This window comes from Aquila chrysaetos, chromosome 12 (genome assembly GCF_900496995.4).
Source record: "Aquila chrysaetos chrysaetos chromosome 12, bAquChr1.4, whole genome shotgun sequence".
NCBI classification, from domain to species: Eukaryota; Metazoa; Chordata; class Aves; order Accipitriformes; family Accipitridae; genus Aquila; species Aquila chrysaetos.
Window position 1 is genome coordinate 3215393 of NC_044015.1, and position 23644 is coordinate 3239036.

Below are 23644 nucleotides of genomic sequence, written 5' to 3' on the forward strand. Positions count from 1 at the left end.
AAGAGAATGACACTATTCAGTAATCATCTACCTTTTGCTACTCTCGGAACATAAACCTTTGTAAAGGAAAAATGGACATCACTACATTGTTCCACAGATTGAGACCAAGATGTACTTGCAGTCCATTTTGAACTGAGTGGTTTTGCCCAGAAGAAAGCATTAGGATGCATTACAAAAGTTACAGAGCCAAGCTGAGTTGATAAAAGAAAATTAAGTGAAGGAGATATTATAAATGCTATTCTAGAGTGAAAACTAAGTCTACCTTTCTGGAAAGGGACATCTGAGGCAATTTTTAAATGCTACCCTCTCTATAATCTTCTATCCTTTCCTCAAAGACTGCATGGAATTGATCACCAATTTAAAAATTCACAGATCCTACTGAATCAGCTACACTTCACACTTAAAAACAAGAGAATGCTGTACATGTGCTGTCGTGAAAACCATCACTGACTTCAGAACTGTCAAAAGTAACAAAACATACAAGAAACTTGCCCTAACAAGAAATAGCCACACAAAGTCATCTCAGCATGACTCTCCTCTTCAAACTTAACTGAGTGCATAGATTAGAGAAATTCAGATATTTTCAGATGGTTATTACCATAGTCTTATTAAAGCTTAAAAGTATTTCCAGCTTACTCCTTCCCCTTCAGTGTGTACCTAATGAATTGTATTCAGTTTTATCAGTCACCTTATTCACTGTGAAATGCAGTCTGGATGCATCAGAAAACTAATCCTAACTTACTAGTTTCAAAACAACCTCTTCACAAGGCGTACGTAACATCTAGCATTTGAGAAAGTCATTACTAAGCCCTCACAATGACATAAATTATCAACAGGCATAAAACAGCAACATGGCACAATGAAAGAGCACATCGTCAAAACAACAGCACTTTCCATTTTGTTCTTGAGGTTAAGTCTCCCGCTCTCATTCCTTTGTATTTCACAAGCTAGTGGTTTTAAGTAACCCTTCATCCAAACAGACACCTACTTGGGTTGCCATTTTTCCATAGTCAATCCACCGCAAAGTGGCAAAGTTGGTAGATTCAGCACAGTTGAAGCCATGATTGAAGCCAGCATGGTAACCGTAAGGAAATGTAATCATAAACTCTCCAGCTTCTTGGGTGATCTGAAAAAGAGAGAAAAAAAAAAGAGATACCCCACAGATCAGTTAACATAGCAGCTTGAGAACAGAGACCTATTAAAAAAAAAATCACTGGTTAAATCTCTCTCTTTCAACTGGAGGGTAGGCAGAATAGTCACTGCCAACTTTTGGTTAAACCTAGAACAATTTCTAGTTAACAGCAGAAATACTGAAGTATTCCTTTCAAGAAAAAAGACAGTACAATGGATGGAAGGGGTCACAACTATTTAGACTCACAGGCTCCAGTTACAAAAAGGGTCTCAGGCTGCAGCATTCCAAAAGATCAATAAATCTTTAGATTGTGACCACTTCAGCTCATGCTAAGTCCAAATTTACACTCCCACCACCATGCTAGTGGAGCCAAGAAAAACTGGATTTCTGTCCTAACATGCACTCCACATTGCTCAGTCCTACTGAAGTACACACTACCTTTCACGTCATTTATTTCCCCACCCACATTTATCAGTCTTACTCCCATTTTTTGTTCACCCAAAAGTGAAACATCCAAAAAATTACAGCCCACCATTTGTCTACTTACGTAAAATTAAAACAATAAGCATTACAGACATTACTAACACAAGGGTTAAAAACGCTACAGATTACAGCTGTAATCAGAGGCCAATCAATTTGCGACGCTTCTAGAAAATCCTCTTCTTACATCTTCTGCAGACAAGACATTGGGGGGGGGGGGGGGGGGGGGGGAAGGAATTTAAATGTTGATTATGGCACAGATCATAAGAGCAACTGGCAGTGACATAGCGCACTTGGAGCGATCCTTCCAGTCCAGCTCTCTATCTTAGCAAGCATGTGACAGCACCTCCCTTCTGTGGATTAGGAAAGAAGCAAAATTTGACCTTCCCTGTCTTTCCAACCCAGAAGTGCTGACAGACCTTTCATAGCAGTCACATGCCAAGCAACTCCATTTGGATTCCCTCCCACCAGCAGTAACTCACAACACAGCAGTTCAGAGCCTACAGACATTTCAAAGAACTTACACTTATAAACACAAGGATGGGTCCAAATTGAAAATGTAAAGAGGGAAGCTAAAACATTTACCCACTTGGCTGGACTAACACCTAAACTTGCTAATGTTATTAACGTTAGCAGAGTAATTTAAAAAGAAAAAGAATAGAATAAAAATTGATATGATAATACAAGAAGCTTCTGCAGTATTTCTGGATGAGAGGTACTGAAGTCCAGTCTGTACCCAGCTTCACGGAGCATCCTCCCATCCAGCCCCCTTCATAAATCAAAGCAGAGTGGTAGATTGCTAACTTCAGAAGACGGAAAGATTATGTTTCTGTCAGGAAATCTACATCCTGGTGTCTTCATTTCAAGCCCACAGTGTATGTCCTCCATGTCACTGCTGTCAACATTATCCCTACAATAAATTAGAAAGCACTCAAGATGATGGATAGGCCATGCAGAAAAGTAATAACTATTGAAGGAAAGCCAGCACAAACTGCCACTCATGAAGAAAGCCCTAAATTTACTGACTTCTGCAAGCTCTTGAGGAATAAATAGAGAAATCAATAGGAGATTACAGAAATACACATTTTTAATTATTAAAAAGCCCTAGTATTGATCTGTTTCTTTTTTCCAGAAGTAAATACCATTACAGAGATTTATAAATGCGTGCCTATTCACTTCATTGAAATCTGCCAAGAATTTAGATTAAGGGATCCTATCTCTGTTTCTAAAGAAAAATGGCAAATGTTCACTGTTTCTGAATAATAGCAATCCTCCTTCAAAAGCTACTATTTCAGGACAGGAGGTATTCAGATATAGGCTGCTCAGACTAAAGAGAACTCCTCCTCTTTTTTACATTTAAAAACATCCTTCCAGTGAGTGCCATAGAGAAGAAAGTAGCTATCATTAATAAAAAAAACAAAAACAAAAACACTTCCCCCTCACATTCTGTAAATCAAGATTAGGAATTATAGTTAAGTAACATGTAAATAATCCCTCTTGCTTTAAAAAAGAAAGTTTGGTTTTGGCATTAATATTGTCCTCCATGTGTACACTGGTGTGTTGGGTTTTTTTGGTTTTTTTTTTTTTGTAAAAAATAGGGAGACAAGAATCATATTCTTATCACTGAGATTTCTACATATACTCAGCATGAAGGAAACACCAGACATCAATCTGCAAAAAACCCTCACGTCACAAATCAAAAGACTCATAGTGGGAAGCCTAGCTAAGCAGGTAAAGACTTTTTACCAAGCAATAAATTAGAAACTCCCTTATTTAAGCCACTTTGTATCCCATCCCTATCACCATACCACTCAGCAAAGATGACCTGGGATAACCTTGGAAGGGAAGTTTTCGTCTATTGCCTTTTTACAAACTCCTTTCCTCCTCTTGCTTGGTTATTGGTCAGAAATCACTTAGTATACTAATTACTAATCAATGCCACTTTCCTCAAATAGATGGAAAAGCAAACATATAACAGTGTATTATTCTAGAGAAAAATATGCCCACCTACAACTTTCAAACATTTGAAGTCCTGCAAGAATTTCCTTCACTTTCTGACCTCCAGCAGACCCAAGAGCACTTCCCCAACATGCTGCTTGAACAAAATGGCAGAAATTAATTCCCATTTCCTATTCTCCTCCATTCTGCAGGACAACTGCATGTCACTGGAGGATCATACAGCAAACTTCACTTAGAATGGCTAGTGTGCACCAACAGGTACTTTTTAAATTATTATTTTCAGCTTCTTCTTTAGATAAGCAGTGCACACTTTTTAGGCTCTGTTCAGCCAATTATTGCACCACTTACAGCTTCTGGTTAAAACAACTTCATAAGGAAAACACCGCAAGAAGCAGCAAGACACAGTGTTCAATTGAAACTGAAGCAGAAAGAAGCATAACAAGAGATCCTTAAAATTTACAGTTTAGGCCAATAAATAAAGATAAGGTCAGACGGATTTTTCAGAAGCTTGCACTTGCTACAGATTTTTGTATTGTTTTCTGAATATGGTCAGGCTAGAGAATGTCTCTTATCCTCTATCAAAAGTCATTTCTCAAAGAGGCATCTATGCATTAAACTGAGATGCCTCCCATATTCCAATCCACATATCCACTTTCCTGAAATTTGTAAAGTGAAAAACCATACCAAAAAATTCAGGTCCCACAATTAGATATTTTCATTGTTATTTTCAAGCATGTGTAGCAGGTACCCGTGTTTTCACACTTGGGAATTAGGTTCCACAGATAGAATTACAAGAAAAACGGTTTGTTGCTCTCTATGAACAATTTAATATCAACCATCATGTGCAAACTAGGCCAAGTCTAGCCACTGATGTTGAACCATAAGCATCACATTGCTTCGTGCAAGTCTCCCTGCACTGGCAGCAAGCTCATCTGACAAGCCAGATGATCATGCTTCAAATTTCATTCATCACAGCCTTCCACTAGGAAAAATGAAACAGCCTCTGGAGCAGTAAATTGAATGAATTCATAGTTTTTATGCTATAGAAGAGCCAAGATCTTTTACTTCCATCTCAAAGAATCACCAGGCTCATCAAATAGGTGCTACACTTTGTCTCAGGTGGACTAACTCTAACAAAACCATGCTTTTTAAAAAAAGGAAAAGGAAAAAAATATCAGAACTCAAGAGTTCTTACGTAGAAAGAGATGGCCACAGTATCTACAGATGATGATGCAAAGAGGATGGGGAAGGATGAAATCAGTTTGAACCCAACATTCTTTGACACTTCCCACTGGAGTTAAGAATCCCAGTACCTCTAACTCAATTCCTTTTCCCACATCCAAAGGCAGGACATCCTAGCAGGACAGGCTCTGTGTGCCAGTAACACACAGCAGCAATAGTTGTTTGACTGATTCTGCACAGATACTAAATCCGTGGTAAGCATGCTTGGCTGAGGAGATTTACTTCTTGCCAGAAGACTTTAAGAATAAGCATATTAAAACGATCATACCAAATAAACATGACCCCTCATTTCAAGTAAGAGGGCTTAAGAGATTCATGGATCCTTACTGGCTTAGCATAAAACAAACGCTTACACAACAGAGAACCAGCACGTTTAATTCCAGGTTTTGGTTCATACTGGATCCAGGAGAAAAAAGTCTGTGTTCAAGAATTACCAATGAGTTATGCTGCCTATTGATAAGCCATAGCATCTGTATTACAATTTGCCCCTCTCTACCTGAAGAGGCTAATTGACAAAGTTAGTTGTAGTGAAAGCTTTTATGAAGAGAAGCACTTCACAGAAAGTGTCTTAGCCAAACCACAAATCTTCATTTACAGGCAGCCACCTGGTTTAAACTGATAGGATACATTTAGCATAATAATGCATTTAGAAATTAAGCAAATTGCTCCCCAGCGGCTTGCGATGAATTGTTTCCTTAAAAGAGGGGTGCTGTGCTTTGTGCACCTCAACAACTTGCCAGTGTATTCAGTGCATCCTTTGTACATACCCGGTCAAAAGGAATGCCATACTTCTTCAAGATTGAGGGCGAAATGAGGGTCATCTTGTGACGGAGGAAAGCATCACATCCCTGAGAGCTTCCTGGAAAAAATCCTGTAGAGACATTAAAAAGAGGAGTATCACTATAGGAATATTATATCCAATCAGTTACTTAAGCAGAGACAAGCTGACAAAATGAAAGCCTGCCTAAATACTTTACACAGATCAAAACAATAGGCATAAAACTGAAGATGCCAGTAATTGGCACATCCCTCATTGTTTAAAATACCACATAAATTTTGCGACAAAAACTTGCATGTTGAGGCATATAAGTCTAAACCCCATTCAAGTTGAGAGTTAGCATCCAAGTCTTCCATTTCTGGGAATAAGTATCTTGGTCAAAATCTCAGTAAAACCCTAGCAAATTAAGAAACAGAACCTGTCCGTCTCAAGTTTTGGCTACTACCCTAAACCCTGAGCCACCCTTTTTCTGAATACAGACAAAGAAAAAGCAGCAAGCACGCATCATCTATTCCAAACACTGCCATGTCCTTCTTATACCATCTCTGATGGGCTGCTATATTATTCATGGGAAAGTAGTCATAAGATTCCAGACCCATCTGCCCTACATACCACCCCCAAAAGGAAAAAAAAAAGAAAAAAAGAAAAAAAAGAAAAAAATGAAGGCATGTAGATGTTAATATTCAGTCAAAAGAAAGAAAGGAAACAAAACATGTCCTTCACAAGGCAGTGGAAGGAGGGACACTCATCCACTGGCCACAGCTGTCACTACCCAGTCTGGCAGAGACAGTACGATCTGACTCAGCATCTCAGCACTATTAAGTGTTACATTCTACCATAGCTACAAGATCCAGGCTGAGCTATTAAAACAAAAGCACAAATAATTAAAAATACTAAAATTGTGGTTAAAACGGAATAAACCCCTTGATGTCAGCACTTTGCTCCCAGAAACGTCAGCTCAACCAATGTAACACCATTTTCGTCTAGACCATGTGTTTCACTCCAAGTGGGTGATTCACTAACAAATTATGTGTTTATAGGGATTAAAAAACATCACCATTTAGGAAAATAAATAACCCAAGCTCTGGAAACAAAACTAATTGATGAGACATAATGGAAGGGGTTTCAGAAAGTGAAAAGGATTACTGGATTCCAGGTTTTCTTATATTTTTGTACTAAAAGCATTTCAATTAAAATTATGACTGCCTGCTACCCAGTCTGTCGTCCCTCTCTGCAGTTCCTCTTTTTAATGCACAGTTTAAGTGGCTCTCATTAAAACTACTAATAAAGAAGCACATTTTAAGTGATTAGCACCAATAACATGGCAACACATTAACATTCTCTCCACGGGCTCCATAGCTCTCCCAGTGAGCCCATTTACAGCTCAGCTATTCATTTTCCATATTAATTGCATACTCATTTCTCCATAGTAAACTTCTTCATAGTATAGACCACTGATGCATAGGACAGGGAGAATGCCCAAGCAGTGATACTGTTTCATTGCAGTTTCAAAACATTACCCATTCTAACTTCCAAAAGGTACTAAGCAAGCAAAAACTAAAATAAAGACGAGATCATTGATAATTTGCTTCTGGTTTATATGTTGCCAACCACCAATGTGTCTCAAAAATCGATGATCAGCAAAAATAAGTTACAAACAGCAAGAGATTTAGTATTACTTATGTCAGACTTCGGTGTGGTATTTCAGATTCTACAGAACACAGGTCATCTGGATTTATTGACTTTTTAAGAGATGACAAAGTAACTTTTATAAAACGTGGCAAATGACTAAACTGAACTGTAGCTTTGAAAGGCAACATTTCCGAGCAGCAATTTTCAATATTATTTGTATTTAGGGATCATGGCTCTCAGTGCACAGGAAAACAATACTACCATGCCCTAGGACATTTATCCCCATTTATCCTACACAACCAGTCACTCCCTTCAACATCCTCCCCTTTTTAATTCGTGTATGAAACGGCCAATAGAATGTCAGACTGTCAGCAAGAAATGTCATTACTAGGAATTTGCCTACTTTCTGGAAAAACAGTATGAGAACTTCTTTTATTTTGCATCAGAATACAGTCTTCCAGATTTTCCTGCCTGCTTCTGCTGCACTAACTTCAACAACAGATTTAAATCATTAAAGTATGCCTCACTGAAGATGAAACACATAGATTTTGAGTTAATTATCCTGGGACAGGAGCTTTTTTTAGCTGGGCAGCGCCTAGAACATTTGCAAGTGAATGAAAATAGTAACAAAAATCAAACACAACATCAACAAATTAAAAAATATATACTTCTGCAGTCAGACATCTTCCCTGAAGCTTCCAGCATTACCAACTGGAAATCAGCAGAAATGCCAAGGCCAGGACACCAAACTCTGCGCTCGCTGCTCGTGCTGGGGGTGGGCGGCCGCTTACAGGACAACCTTGGCAGGTAGTCAGGCAAGAACTCATACATGAGGTATGTCCACAGGCAGCTGAGGCTGGTGCTTTGTCAGGCCAAAAATTTACAGACAGCCTGGTGAGAGGTAGAAGTTTATCACAGCTCAAGCTAGCCCTGCTATTTTTTTTTTTTTTTTTTTTTTTTTTTTTTTTTTTTGGAGGTGGCCTTTATTGCACTGAAAAGATAAAGGAGGATGAGGCTGGAATAAAAGGAGAGCCAGCAAATACAGTGCATATCATGTATCATTATACAGGGAAGCGAGAACTCCGCTAGTGATTTTCTGTGAATGCTGTTGCTGAATTTGTAAGCACTTTCCTACTTAAGACTGAAAGTAATCGATGCTAATACTGTATATGTAACATTTACAGTGTAGGAAGAAAGAATAGTTTCTACCATCCTTTTTCCCTGCAGATCCAGAATGTGTGTCAGGGGGGTATCACGAAGACCCCCCAGGCTGCACTCCACACAGCTGGAGCAACAGTTCTCACCTCTCTGTTGCAAACCTCATACTACACATGGAGATGCATGATGGGTCTCATTAAACCCATTTTCCAGACATGGAAGCATTTGGTCTCAATGCCTCAAAATTCAAGGACTTTTTTTTCCCCATCAATTTTAGTTAGAGTCACGGCATCTCAGAAGACCAAGGCTTTGAGAAAACAGTTGCACTAGTAGGAAAATTCACTGACAAGAGAACAAGGTTTCTGACTGTGAAGCTATTATACCAATGCAGGTTCATCAAGCAGCTCTTGCAAGATTAAATTAGAACAGCCAGTTCAATGTCAATTCTTTATCAATCTGTTTAAAAATCAAGGTAGAATCCTCCCCAGGGATGCTTCAGTTTTCACTGAGAACACACCCAGGAAGAAGCAAGCTTACCTTTTGCCAGGCGTTCCAATCTCTTGCCGTGTTCTGGAGGTATGGCATACCTAGGAGAAAGTTAACACAGAAGAAAAAAAAAAAATTATCGCTCTATAACGTAAAAACAGTGGAAGAAAAAGAAGGCTAGAAACACGTGTGGTAATAACTTTCAGCATAGCACACTTACAACTAATGTCTGGAAATACAACCTAACCAAAATTTTATAAGTCTGGAAGGTATCAGTAACACATAATACATGGAGGAAAGCCAGTATTTTAATAAAAGTCCTTAGACACGTTATATGATGTGTGTTATTTTCCTGCAATTTTTTTTTTTTAACAGCATCACAGGACTTGACAAGGTAGATGGAAAAACCGAAAAGACAAAGCACTGGAAAAAACAGATATAAATCAGTATAGGGAACAGCAGACATGTTTTCTACAAGAAAGATACCAGCAAAATAAAACCATGAGGCTATGGTAAAGACTAACACGCAAGAAATTTCAGATGGGCTGAAAAGGTGTGAAGGAGGGTCTGTGTACATCAGCCTATCCACAGCAAATTAAGATTAACTTTTTCAAAGAAAACTCTGTGTAAAAATTTTTTATTTTATTCAAAAAAGTAAATATTCTTCACAATGGCTGAAGCAGTCAATCCTTCTATCTATGCTGCATTGTATTGTCCGATACAAAAATAACAGAATTAAAACCATCTGATAATTTTCTTGATGAGGTGAATGAAAAAAGAAGGGTCTTCTGAGAAAAACAACGTTAAAGGGTATAGGGAACAACTTCTGCACTTTTATAAAGATGGTTTGTTAGAGTAGGGGTAAAAAGAATGCAAAAAAGAATTTGATTGAAATAGGGTTTTTTTTCCACAAGCACAAAATATTGAACATAATTCTGGAAAAACAATCAACTGCCTAAACTCACACACAAGCCTAATTGCAATATTCTCCTGTGATCACTGGAAAACAGCAACAGAGTCCTACTTCTAAGACAGTTTTGCCATGTGAAGAGATAATATGCTAGGTTATAGAAAAGACCCTTCATTTCTACCACCCAGAAGCCTTTCACTGAGTTCTTCTGGGTGTGTAACAGCTCATGACTGCTGCATACCTGCTCAGTCCACTTCAGAAAGTTAAGAACAAGAAATTTCTGTTTTCTTCCAGGCAATTTGGACACTTCAATGTGCTTAAGTGTAACAAAGACGTTAAAAACAACTTGAAAAAAGCTGCGAAAAAGCTTCTAATAGTTGCAGAAACAGTTACACATGATTATTTACAAAAATCAGGAAAGTTTCAAATGTTTTTTTCTTCCCGAAAGTTGTTAGTTACCTTACTGCTTTGAAGTTATACTACCTCAGTATTCACAGCAGCAAAAATCAGGCGACTAAGTTTTTATACATTCAGGTTATAACGAGGGAACTAAATACCATGATATACTTAAACATGTTTCACATGATGACACACATAATAATGTCAATGGAATTTTGTAAGTTATTGTTTACATACTGCATCAAATTAAATGTGGCGCTCATACCATTTTTTGTAACAGAGAGTTTTGAAAATTTACATTTGTGAGAATGACATTTATAGCCAGCTATAACTTTTGTTCAATGTGAATAATAAAAAAATGCATTATTTCTGTTATTTCCAATAAAGATGTCAAAACCATCATGTCTCATTATACCAAGCTGAAAACAGGATATTGTAGCAGGCAACCGCACGATCTCAACAACAGGTAAACAGTATTGCTCTACTTACGATAGGATCTCTCAGAATACACCTAATTTGAGAGGACTTTCAGCCAGTCTCCTTGCTCAGCTTCTCAATTTTCAAGTCTAAAGTTTATCTACAGTGTCAGGAGAAATAGATGGAAGTCATATCCCATATTGGTTTTGTACAAAACCAAAATTTACCTATTGTAGTCTGGCAGGTTAGAAAGGATAACAAAGGACAGAAATCATACATAGGATGCTTCAAGATTTAGACATTAATCCGATTTAAACTGATGGCTTAAAAAAAAAAAAAAATCTAAGGGAAAACACTACATAGCACCTAATCTTGTAAAATAATAAATACAGCAATGGACTCCCAACATCCTCTGACCAAGTTTGACAGTGCCTTAAATTGCATAATTATCAAACAATTCAATTTCATTTGTCTGGGACAAAGCTAGTAGCTTTCATTCTACAAAGACCATTCATCACTTACATAAATGTGATAAAACTAATCCCGATCCAAAGCTCCTTTGTGGGATTAATGTCCCTTAAAACAGGGAAATGAGACATTCCATTCCTTCTGGGAAAAATGCTGAAGGATTGGGAAAGAACTAATTTATGGCTACAAGGCTGCCGATGATTAATGTAATATCCCCAGTCTACAATGCAACCTTCACTTAATTAGTGCCTATAATTGGGAGTTGTAAAGATAAGATTAATTGAATCTCGAGGATGTTAAAAGTTTAATACATTGGAACATGGTTATTGTGTTATCTGAAACTGCAGACTGTAAAAAGCCAAGCTGAGCTTTAGAGAACGGTCCATGGAGAGACAAAGTAAAAGGACTTGCTTGGATAGAAACCAGCAAGAGAGAAGGAATTTCCAGCTTATAAAAAAGAACTATATGTAATAATATATAAATCAGAATACCCTACCACAGAACAGCCTCTTGGTAATAGCTGACTCCAATTTAGAAATTAACTTTTTTGTTTGGGCCAGTCTTTTAGGAAGCAGAGCCTGTACATCCTCATACATTTATTCTTAGGAATTCAAAACATTAACTGCAGAAGAGAATTAAAAGTAGGTCAAATTCTGCTTTAAGTTACACTCACAAATCTGACTGATTTACATAAAGATAGGCAATAAAGAAAGAATTTGGGCTGCTATTTAAAACCAGTAAGAGAAACAGAAGGCTTCTGCAACTATTGCACAGATTGAGCTAGCTAGCTCAATCTAGACATAAAATGATTGATTACAAGGTAGAATAACAATGGAGGCAACATGGAAAGATTAGAAATTGCTGCAATCAAAGCAGTACTGTTATTGAGCATATAAACATCCACGAAGGGCTGGCTTTTGTGTACGACCTTATGGTACTATCCTCCCACTTTCACTATGAAAAACGGCCAGGCACTTGTTGGGGACAAAAATCCTTGACAGAGGGATCTGACAAAATGCTGTCGTTGAGTATGATTTGTTACCGTCCCTCTTGCACCCACAGGCTGGGGCTCAGATCAACAGCAAAACATCTTTAATTCCAGAAACAACTGACAAGATTATGCATGGTAAAGCATATCCAACAATTTCCTTTTCTGTATGCATGACTGAATACATAGTATGGATATTTTCCTTTAGCACCCCAGCCCAAATACTAAATGTAGCAGGTTTCCTCTAGAAAAATACTAAAAAATCCCCACCCTATCAGAAAAAACACAAACCACATGTAAAACTACTTCCCTTCCCTGTCCCATTCAGATCATAGCACAAATGCATTCCACAGAGAAAAGGAAGGATAAGAAACACACCTCAAAATACCGCTTTTATATCAATTGGCCAAAATAGACTACAGTATCCACAAATTGGGCTGTGTCAAGACTATCAGACCGAGAACTGCCCAGTGCTTCTCCCTTGTTGACAGAAGCAGTTTTGTGACATCCCTCTGCCTGGGCAAGACTGAATTAGGTGTAGAGCAGGACTAACTTTGATCCAGCCTCGAGCAGACACTTCCTTTTAACCACAGCAAAGACAGAGCAAGGATTTTCCATTGCCCCAAACAACCTAAACCAAAGAGAAGTGGTAGTGGCAGCATAAATATTTTAACAGCCCTTCTTAAGAACCATCTTTTTATAGACTACTTCTGCTTCAGAGAAAACATCTGCAACAGCCAACATAAAACACAACAGTACCAAAAATGTTGACCTTGAGCCACTGCTTCAAGTGCAGAATCTGTCTCTTCTGGTTCAACCTGGTTCCCCAATAAAAGCAAAGTCTACGTAAATAGTGCTAAGCCAGCAACTGTTTTAAGATATATCAACCTTCCAAGAAACTGGGCTTGCAAAAAAACCAAGAGACTAATGCCTTAAGTACGTACTTCCAAGGGTCAGCCTTGCAGTGGTTGACCAAGACAAAGGGCCAAGCTTAACCTGAAAACCTGCCACTCAGCAATTTGTCAGATTACAGCATGAATAATGTCTTGCTGCTTTGCCAGGGAATACAAGATTTACGGAACGGGGGAAAAGAAAAAAAATCTCAAGATAAAAAAAAGTTATAGCTATGTGACTCAAATGTCATCTTACCCTGAAGTCAACAATCTGAAAGTAATATACTGATCCTTTTAAATTACCTTTTTCTACTCTTTCTACCAAAACAAGAAGGTCCCTGAAATGGATTAAGTATCACCTCTACAAATACGGAACTTGCTGTTCTACGTGAAAGACTTTCAGCGTACAGACTTGTTTCACAAAACCTAATTCCAGCATTTCTGATGTCTACTTCCATGCAATTCGCTGGGTTCCCAAGTATCCTGCAAAACTGAGTCTGATTGTAACTACCAGACATCAGGATCAGGGGTCCAGAAGGTATTTGCCCCAAAGCTTAGACAATGTTTTTGCTACAATGGTAGTTTGCTTTTGTTAACATAAGTTTAACTGGACGGTCCCCTTTTTATCCTTAACACAAAAGAAAGATCCTTCCTATTTGCCATAAAGGATGTCATTAATAGTGTAATTTTCTTGGTGTTTTGTTTATTCCCCTGGAATGGCTTGATGGATGCGGATAATTATCAGACTATAAAAGCCAGCAAATGTGCTATTTTCTATCGCTCTAAATCATCAAACAAATAAAGTGTGAAACAGCATTTTTGAATACAATTTTCCCCTCTAATGGCTTAGAATTATTATCAGGAACAATGAAAATAAATAAGCAAATGTCTTGTGAGTTAAGAATTAAATGACTATGTCAGTAAAAAAGAGCAGACAGACCATCCTAGGATAAAAGGACCAGTTTAGAAGCCATTAAGGGATGACATAACAGGGAATTCACTACAGCAGCTACAGCTTCCAGCATCAGGTGCTCTTCAGGGACTTTCTAGTCTAGCACAGATTCTGTCCTCACCACTGCTTCTTCAAAGGGGGTGCAATCCAATTTTGTCATCATCTTGGCCACTGAGAGCTATTAAAAACTTCATCCATAACAAAGGCAATCCTCAGCCTGCTCACACCCTCTCCACTGGTTTCTCTCTGTTCAAGAGAAATTGTTCTCACCTGAAGCTATCACTAGCTTTGGCAGAGGACCAGACCAACCTGTCCCTTAGTTCAACCTCCTCCCAAAGCTTCCAAGACCTTTTCTTGCTACAGTTGTCACACACACAGAGTTTTTGATAGTTACACCACCTCGCCTCCCCACCTCATTACACGTCAGCCTCTCCTTGCACCAACACAGAGCAATTAAGCAGTGATTAGATTACTAAATCTCATGCACCCACTCTCTACTAGGGACTCGGTACCATGGGCAGGAGGTTCAACCACAAGGCTTCGGAAATGTCACTTCACTCCGATTCATGCGAGAAGATAAGAAAGTTAATTTCACAGTGTCTGCACAAGGTCTGGCCAAACAGGCCCCACACAGTTTAACATGCTATAATTACTGAAATAAGGAACAGAAACAAAAAGAGAACAGCACATTTAAAATGCCTAAGACCATGTGTCAAGCTGAGGGTTAGTTATCTGTCTTCAAAGCAGATTTAGTTGTGCCAAGAATACTGACCCTTTGAAGATTCAAATGCCAACCTACTCTCAGTCATGACAGGCAGAATAAAAAGCTATTATTTCAATCTCTCCAAGACAAAGTGTGTCCATAAATGCATAATCTGAATGCTGACCTTCAACATCTTTAGCTCCCATGACAGCAGCAATGCCTCCAAAGAAAACCCCTTAGTCTATCAAGAATATTTATCACCCAATAGAAGCCATTAAGAACCACCACTACGTACAGGGTAGTCCCTCATTTGCAAAGTTCATATCCTGCTTCTAAGGCCTAATTTTTCTGCAAGGTAAAACACTTATAATACTGTATCTCCTAGCAGTGTCAAAGTAAAGCCAGAGCAACAAAAGTAGCTTTTTCCACGCTATTTTAAGCTGTTTTGCAGCCTGAATGGAGGAAAAAAAAAAAAAAAAAAGTATTTCAACAAGAAGAATGGATTTCTCCTTCATCGATAGCACTATCCTCTCCCTCCCTTTCATGGTCACCTCTCTTTTCCTCACCTCTAGTTTCCTCCATGTTTAGCCTCCCTTCATCCCTCTCTCCCTCCCAGTTTGTTAAAAGACAGAAATCAACTCCTTTTCTTCCTCTCCTCATCACCATCTGAGGTTACCCCACAGTGAATTTGCTGTAAGAATCCAGTTTCCTTTCTCCAGATCACCATTTGGAAAGGAAAATCTCTGGCCTCCCTCTCCATCCCCTTCTGTTGTGGCTCCTTTACATCAAGAATGCAAACACATGCTCTGGAGATAAGATCACACATGGATGAGAGCGCTCCTTGTTCCTAGGAAAGAACCTTTATCGAGTGTCTGCAGTTTTATCTTTAATGGATCATTTTACAGGACAATAGATGATGGAATTCAGTATCTTTAACCAGCAGTGTCAATGATTTCAAATAATGACATTTTTATTGAAATACACATAGGGAGAAAGATAAACACAGAGGCTGGGGAGTATCTGCTCAAAAAGCCATAATAAGGAGTAAATAGGTAATGACAGAACAAGATTACAACCACACAAACACACCAAATCAACCTGTCTTCTAAAGCTCGGAGAAAAATGAGCTCTGCAGACAGCTGCTCAAACACAATCCTTTGGGAACCAGCACAGGAAGAAAATCAGGACAAAACCTGCTCAGAAAGGGCCTGGGTAACAGTAACCATTCTCAGCACTTACACCACAGGGCCTATTTCATTGGGGAAGATCTCTTTTCCATGCTCATAGCTACCTCATTATCAACCCCATTAACCCCCCCAAGCATAATACGAAGAAATGGCAGGCAATTTAAGCAAGATGAGAAACTTCCTCCTTCCCTTAAGAAACTAAAGTTTGTGCAACTACAAACTCTCCATTTGTCTTCCAGTGACAAAGGGCAGAATATCTCGGGTCACTTTGCAGCTGGGATCAAATCCTTATGGATTGACCATTGAAAGATTAGAGTCAAACCTAATGTGCCAATCGCATACTGCTAAAAGACTCTTTAACCCTTAAAGTTGTCACGAGCTAGAAATAGTATTAGAGGCATTAGTTTCAGGAAGTGACATTCAACAGCAGCTTTTTAAAATTTTGATTTTAAAGCAACATTAATTTAAGAGGTACACCTGAACTCACAACTACAAGATCTGCACAAAACAACTGAGCAATTTCACAGTGTTTCACTAACCCAAAACTCAATGAATACAAAAAGGAGATTTTTCCAGAACTCAAATGCAATTTTTAAATACTATTTTAAAACAGAGAGTTTAATATGAACAACCATCTGCTCTTGGAAAGACTATCAATGTACCAGTCCAGTTAGCTTCATAGCAACAAATGCCAGGCACCAAGCACAAAATTACAAATCACATTGGAGTGACTCTCCTTCCTCATGTACAAAATAAACCCATAGTCTGCTTCTGCATGCAGTGAATGAGCAGCATGAAGGGGGTATTTAACTAAGAAAAGGTGTTTTGGGAAAAACATTATGAAATCATTTATTCATTCAGTTTGGCCAAGAAGATAATTAGCCTACAATTCAACAGAGATGAATGACTACAATATTCATCCCCTTGCCATTCTCCATTATTTGTTTTAAAGAACCTGTTCACATCAGATTTATTTCCCAAAACTGGCAATCAGATTATTAATTACTGGTTGCTTTCTGTAGTGGATAAAGAAAAGCAAAGATTATGCTTCAAAGACCTTATATTCTAAAAAAAACCAAACCTCATTGCAACTCCAGAAACAAGGAGAAAAAAGGTAACCAGGGGAGATCACAGATGTTCCTGTCTTGTACCAACTGGACTGTGAGAGCTGCCTCCTTTACTGGGCACAGGCACACGTACACTCCTGCTCACTGCTTTTGGAAAAAAATACGGGTAATTTTCTACAGCAGAACAAAATAAATCTGCTCACTAGTAATGAAAGGTATTTTTGGATTAGGAAACCCCTTGTGCTAGAGGTGCAATGCCTCTACACACACGCTCTTTTCTTTTTTGAGGAAAAAAAAAAAAATAATTCCAAAGGTTTAATGGTCATCATCCATCAAGCTGCATTGTTTCAAACTACAGCTACTACTTTGAAGCTACTGCCTATGTTCTTGTCAGCATCAAAGCTAGAAGTGTTATAGCTAAGATTTGATAAAGATCAGTGACACAGTTTGTAAAGTTTCCTTTATTTCTTCTATTTGATCCCCTTTGTCATGTTGATTGGCCAGTTAGAAATGAAGTGGATAGAAACCCTGCATATATATTACTTTGAACATTAACTAGTTAACAATTGCACAGCACTCAGAGGACGCAGAGTGCTATTTAAAGTACTGTGATTACTATAGGCTTCTGTTATTTTAAACTACACTTGTACTGCACTTGGCATCACCCAACGTCAATTTTCTCTGCTGAGTAAAGAAAAAAATCCCCACTGATTTCTGCCAATGTGTTAACAAAATGTGAATAAAGACAAAGCTCTGCAGTACCACTGTTGGTTCCTTCTGGTCTTTCCAACCCCTGCTTTCAGCGCCATGCCAAGCCAGAATTTGCAAGCTCATTCTCCCACAGGGCCCAAGTCAGATCAGGCTGAAAGAGTTACATGAAGCATGGAAGCACATCTCTCTCCCATCTTGTCTCAGTGGCGGAGTGCACTGTTCAAAAGCCTCAGTTATTAAAACCAATCTGTGATCCTGTCAGACTTCCATAGATCTTCATTTCAAATCAGGCCTGAGCTTTGAGCAGACACTTTCAAAACGCAAGAATGAGTTGCAGCAAGAGCCTTCTTGGATCAAAGACATGCTTCTCTCAATCCAGACTGGGACTACTGAGCTGTGATGAATTATTAGTGCTGGCGGAAACAGCAGTACACGCATTAAACACTGTGTCAGTGGAGTAGAAGCCCACTTGAAGACACTGCTGTAAAAATGAGGATGTGATCTCAGATCAACATTACCACCTTCCAAGATCATTATGGAAAGGTACAAAGACGAACCACAGATCGGAAGGATCTTCACTTTACTAGGTTAGGTACAACAACTCACAGATGAGCCCCAATCTCTAAGAATTTATAATTTCAACAAACTAATTAAACAGGCCCAGTAAAGATGGACATAAAATCCACAGACAGAAAACTAAAATGGCGGCAAAGTACATACTAATACCATGCCTTTTGCAGTGGATTTAGACAAGAATAAGCAACAGAAAGAGCAAAGAACTTTGTGGGGGAAGTACATATACAGAACAGTGCTGAGTGAAAGGAGGAGGGAGACCAAATGGGTACAAGCAGCCAGCTGGCTGGCTCAGGTCATTTCATCCATTCTCTTACAGAGCAACAGTCCCTCCTCAGACAAGTTCCATAGTTGATCCCATCAGTCCAAGAGTCTGGCTTGATCTTCGTAGCATTTTCTCTCAAAGTTAAATGAGGGTGAATGAAGAAACGCAACGCGCAAGTCCTACCTCCCCAGAATACCGTGCCTCCTGTGCATCGGAAATAATAATCTGTCTACTACAGCATAATAAAACACAACAAAAATCTAAGTCTATTAAAAAGAAAAATCTCCACTGTTCCAACTGCAGGCACCTGATTGAGAAGATAATCCACATAACACAAGTTAGAGCTCATAACTCTCCATGTAGTTTGGTTTGATGACTTAACCACATTAAAACCACTCCAGTCACCCAAGATTTAGTCTCCGTACAATATGTCGATCCCTCGGATTTTCAAAGCAGACTATCAGCTAGCATCCTTCCCTTTCTAACGAGATTTATATCATCCTTCACCCACAGCACCACCTCCAGGACAAACAGAACCCCTCTGACCTGAGGGAAGCCTGGAGGAAGGCTTGTTTGAATATTACTAGTATACTGTGGTTTGTATTGATTAACTAATGACTGCGGTATATGAAGCTTGAAAGGCTGTATTAATAACTCACTGCTGCACTGCTCTCATTTATCAGTGAATTACAGGGGGATGCAACTCTGCATCTCAATATATCACTCCTTTCACAAATCTGAGAGCAAAATCAACATGCGCACAGATTCTCAATGCAGAAAGCCTATTCCAAAGCAGCTTTCACCTAACAGTTTTGGAAGAGGTAGGAGAGTGAAAAGCTGTTCTGCCTGGCCATACTTTATCTCACTTTCCTTTTATTTCTTTTAATGAATATCACTGTTCCTTCCTCTATCCCTTTTATCAACAGAAAAGGGTCTTGCTTTGCCAAATCTGCCTGAGAGCAAATGGTGTTGCAGCTAATCTATAAATCAACCATCACCATAAATTCTACTCTTTCTCCATCCAAAACTGCAGAGCTGTAAAACAGATTACATGGGATAGCAGAAGCAGAAAGGAAATTTGTGAGCTGCAAGGAACCCATCACAGCCAAATGGCCTTCCCCTGCCCCTCCTTTCTCCCCCACTCCACCCCAACAAGCCTATAAATCTCTACTGTCAGGATTGGAACACACAAACCACAAATGTGTGCACACATTTAAGAGCAAGGCAACCCCACACATTTTGCATGGAGGACTGATGCAGACCTTGGGGATCGAGGCAGGAAAGGCTGCAGAATCTTCTTCTGAATTCCCTAACACCAAGAAATAGGAAAAGTAAAACTCGGGGAGGGGGGGAGTAAGGAGGGGGAGCAGATTTTCTGTTTGGAGCAAAATGAAAAGTCATAATGTAACAAGTTCAGAGTCATCAGTTCCCTCAAGGGCAAAACGCATATGTGATTCCAGCTAATCTAGCTTTAAGAAACTCACAGGATCTCCAGGGTGCAAGGGTTACTGAGATCCCAATAATCAAGACTTATAATCACATCTGATCAATTCAGCAATTCAACTGCCTTGTGCTATGGCCCCCTAAGGGAATGTAATAGTTAGAAGGCAATAAATGATGCAAGGGACAAGGGCCCTTCCCCCCTGCTGCCATACAATTCAGTATCAAACATTAAACCCAGCTGCTTTAAATGAGATTACATCAAGCTCGCAACAAACAGCAACATATGTGAGAGTGTGTAAAAGCAGAGGGATAGTGCAGCATACCACATGGGGGAAATGGGGATAAGGACCCAGCATCCTGCACCGAAAACAAAGGAGAGAAGCTGGAAGAGTTCAGCTCCATGACTGTATTAGGTCATTTTCTTTCTCCAAGATAGTTTTCCAGGGATTAACATTTTCTATCCTGGGGGGAGGATAGGACAAGAGTTCTGACTCAGACAGCTGCAATGTTCCCTAAGACAACAATGAAAAATAAAATCAGCAGGGAGAGCCTCAGCACTTGCATATCTGCAGCTGCTTTAGTATATGTTTTTAGCCAAGAATAAAGAGGGCTCCTTTTACAAGCCTCTCCCAGGGGAACAATCACGTCTTGCTTTAAATCTCCCCATCATGGCACTGTTAGAAAGTGTAAGGCTTCCCTATTGATGGTGGCATCAGTTGCAGATACTACAAATTTATTAAACGGTAGATGTTACAAGCAAGTCCTCCCATGGACTCGTTTTCCTCGATTCCTACAGACAGAGTTACCCTATACAGGGAAGCTCGCTAGACACCCAGAGGAAGGAAAGCAGAAATTCAAAAATACTTTAACCAACAAAGTTTTCAGATAACTCTATGGACTTTCAAATAAGCAGTCTTAAGACTTTTACAGGACAGAATTCCAGAAGTGTTTTTTAAAATGTAATTGTATCTGTGACCAGTGCTTTCAAGTAATCATATTATTTTAAAGTTCCTTTGGTAATTTGTCCTTAATTCCACATAAACTGCTGTTCTGGCATAAAGTGTACTTTGTGATATCAAAGTCAAACAGATTAGGCATGATCCACTTTCAGCAAGGGAATGTTTTGGAGAGGAGACCATATAACTTAAAAGCTAAAGCTGGCTCCCTATTTTAATTAAAGGGGATTAAACATCCATCATGATAAGGAAACAGGGACATTTTATAAAAATCAATTACCATCCTCAGTGTCACTCTGGTTTAACACCTGCAGTTTCTGAGAGAAAAAAAATACAGTGTAACATCCCATTAGTACTTACAGAAGGTATATTAAATATTGTTGCTGTACAGCAAGATCAGTCACAAAAGTATCTGAGAAAAATAACCTTATTACCCAGTCAGGTGTAAAAGTGTTGACAAAACAAGATAAGAGACATTACACATCCAAAGTGTATCCATCAAATTCACATTATTGAGATTTAAAGTTTCCTTCGGCACTTCCCTACCACAGAAAGCCCTCAAGGTAGGTGTTCCACATTTTTATAGAGATGAAACAAAGTGATGGTGGAGTATCACAGTGTTTAAAAATACGCTTTTGAAATCACAAGGGCTGAGATGCATACATTCCTCAATAAAATGCCATAATAACCATGAAGTATGAGGCTTGGCATTCAGTTTTGTTGCTTCTGTCATTATAAAAATCAGTCTTCTGTTAGCATCGTTTGACAATATGCTCTATTTTAGATCTCAGCATATGAATGTATAAGGTAATTATACATAATATGTATAATTGATACAGTAAAAACTCCTACCACAAGAGGTTTAATATAGAGCTGCAAAATGAAATACATTCAAACTTTTGAAAAAACTGAAGACAGACTATGAAAAGGTTGTAATTAAACTACTAATGGGAGAGGGACATTTTATAATTTGAGAAACAAGCAAGCAAAAGACTCAATCTGGCAGTTCCCTGCCTGAGAAGCTTAACATGAAGTTACACAACAGCTCCAATTCCTGGTATGTTTGATGGAAAGTGCCCACACCTTCCATGCTACCTCTTCAGCCTGTCAGACTGATTTTCCAGTTAAAAACAACAGTGTGACTACAATGTAGACCAGATGCATACGCCTGAGAAACAGCACATCAGAAAAGATGATCATCTTTGATATGAGGCAAGTATAACCCAAAAGGGGCAATATGGATATCTTTGCAGCAGCAATCATTATGGCTAAAGATATATAACAGTGCTTATTCTTCTTGGTACAAGACAACAGAATTTAAGAAATAAATGCATTGCAACCTACAGGCATAGATAAATCATTTAATGAGACTGGAAGCAGGAAAAATGCTGTCTTCCATTAACCCCTTTCCTCTCCCTCATCACTGGATGACTGCTCAAGTATTTCACTTAGTGCTGAACAATTTTTTAACCTGCATCCCCAGTGACACAGCTCTGCGTAGACAACTGACATTGCTGCAGCCTGTTCTACTCTGCTTATGGAAAGAAACAGTACAAGAAAGTGTTGGCAGCAGGACTTCTCTGCAGTGACAGAGACACACATTAATCAAGGAGCTGTATGACCAAGCAGATGTTCATTAGGTTGTACAAAGCAGCCGTCTTCAGTTGTTGAGCCATAGACATTTATTTTAACTCTAATCCCAACAGTCCCCACAGCACCTGTTTTGTAAGAGGTATGACCCAAAATTCCAAAGACAGAAATGAAAGACACATACGAAATACTTCAGTAACTATCCTCCCTGACCCATGAGACAGATTCCTTTCTCAGCTTATCTCTGTCCATTATGTGGCTTCTCATGGTCTGAACATATCATCCAGACCTCCCCGAGAAGGTATTCACCTCTTCCACAGCAAATAAACATACAGATTTCTTGTAGAACCCACTTGAATGAGGTCTGGGAGGCAACCTCAATCAGCCCAATTCCTTTCTCGCCATCGTAAGGAAACAGAGCTGGTGGGTTCTCACCACTCCTATGCACTGCCCTGCACAGCAAGGCTTTGGTTGCACAGCCTAGATTAAAGTAGCCTAAGATAATTTATGAGAGACATGAAGAAAGAGTTATGGTTTTTAACAGACAATTTTGAAGCAGAATACTACCAATATACAGAGTCCTTTGTTTCACTATATAAATATCTCTGACAGCCAAACAATAACTCTGTCTCTTATTTTAGAGCTCAACCCCAAACTGGTAGACTTCGTAACTCTCCACACTCCTGCTATTCCCCGAGGTGCTTCTAAAGATGATCACTGTCAGAGTCAAAGAGTCTATAAAAAGGATGAAGGAAGCTGGGAAATTTCCACAGAGGTGGTGCCAGAAAAACAGAACTAACATTTTAGCCATCTTTGAGTAAAGCCAGGCTGCACCACTGGAATTTCATCACTGAAGTCCAAGAGCTCCCCCAGCCGAGCTCTAGGAAGACTGCAGTCGCAACCAGAAGACGGGTGATTGCTCAGGTACCTGGAAAGTTCCAGGTCTGCTCAAAGGGGTATTCAGATTTACTCCTCAGAAGCCAATGCTTGTTCACAGAAGAGCTTGAGAATTCAGTAACAGAAGCTGTCATAGTGAAGAATAAGGAAGAAATGACTTGGGCAAGTGGCATACTCTTGCCTTATGCTTAAGGGAACAGCAGGGAGGCCTGCCAAACCAGCAGTGGCATCCTGTCACAATACATCTAGTTTTGTCTTACACGCTGTCTATATAAGAAAACTCCGTTGAATGGGAAAACGTTTTGCCCAAAACATGGTCTGTCCTCAAAATCTTCATTTTTCCCCAACTGTGTAAGGT

General features: G+C 39.1%; 1 protein-coding gene across 4 annotated transcripts in view; it reads right to left on the minus strand.

The window, feature by feature from the left end:
• KDM4B (lysine demethylase 4B) overlaps positions 1 to 23644 on the minus strand; it is a 94957-nt gene that overhangs the window by 48855 nt on the left and 22458 nt on the right. For all 4 annotated transcript variants that reach the window (XM_030032671.1, XM_030032670.1, XM_030032669.1 and 1 more), the window contains 3 exons: positions 8919 to 8968; positions 5581 to 5684; positions 989 to 1126 (listed from right to left, as the gene is read on the minus strand). In XM_030032671.1, coding sequence (XP_029888531.1) covers positions 989 to 1126; positions 5581 to 5684; positions 8919 to 8968 — 292 coding nt within the window. The remainder of the gene's footprint in view (positions 1 to 988; positions 1127 to 5580; positions 5685 to 8918; positions 8969 to 23644) is intronic.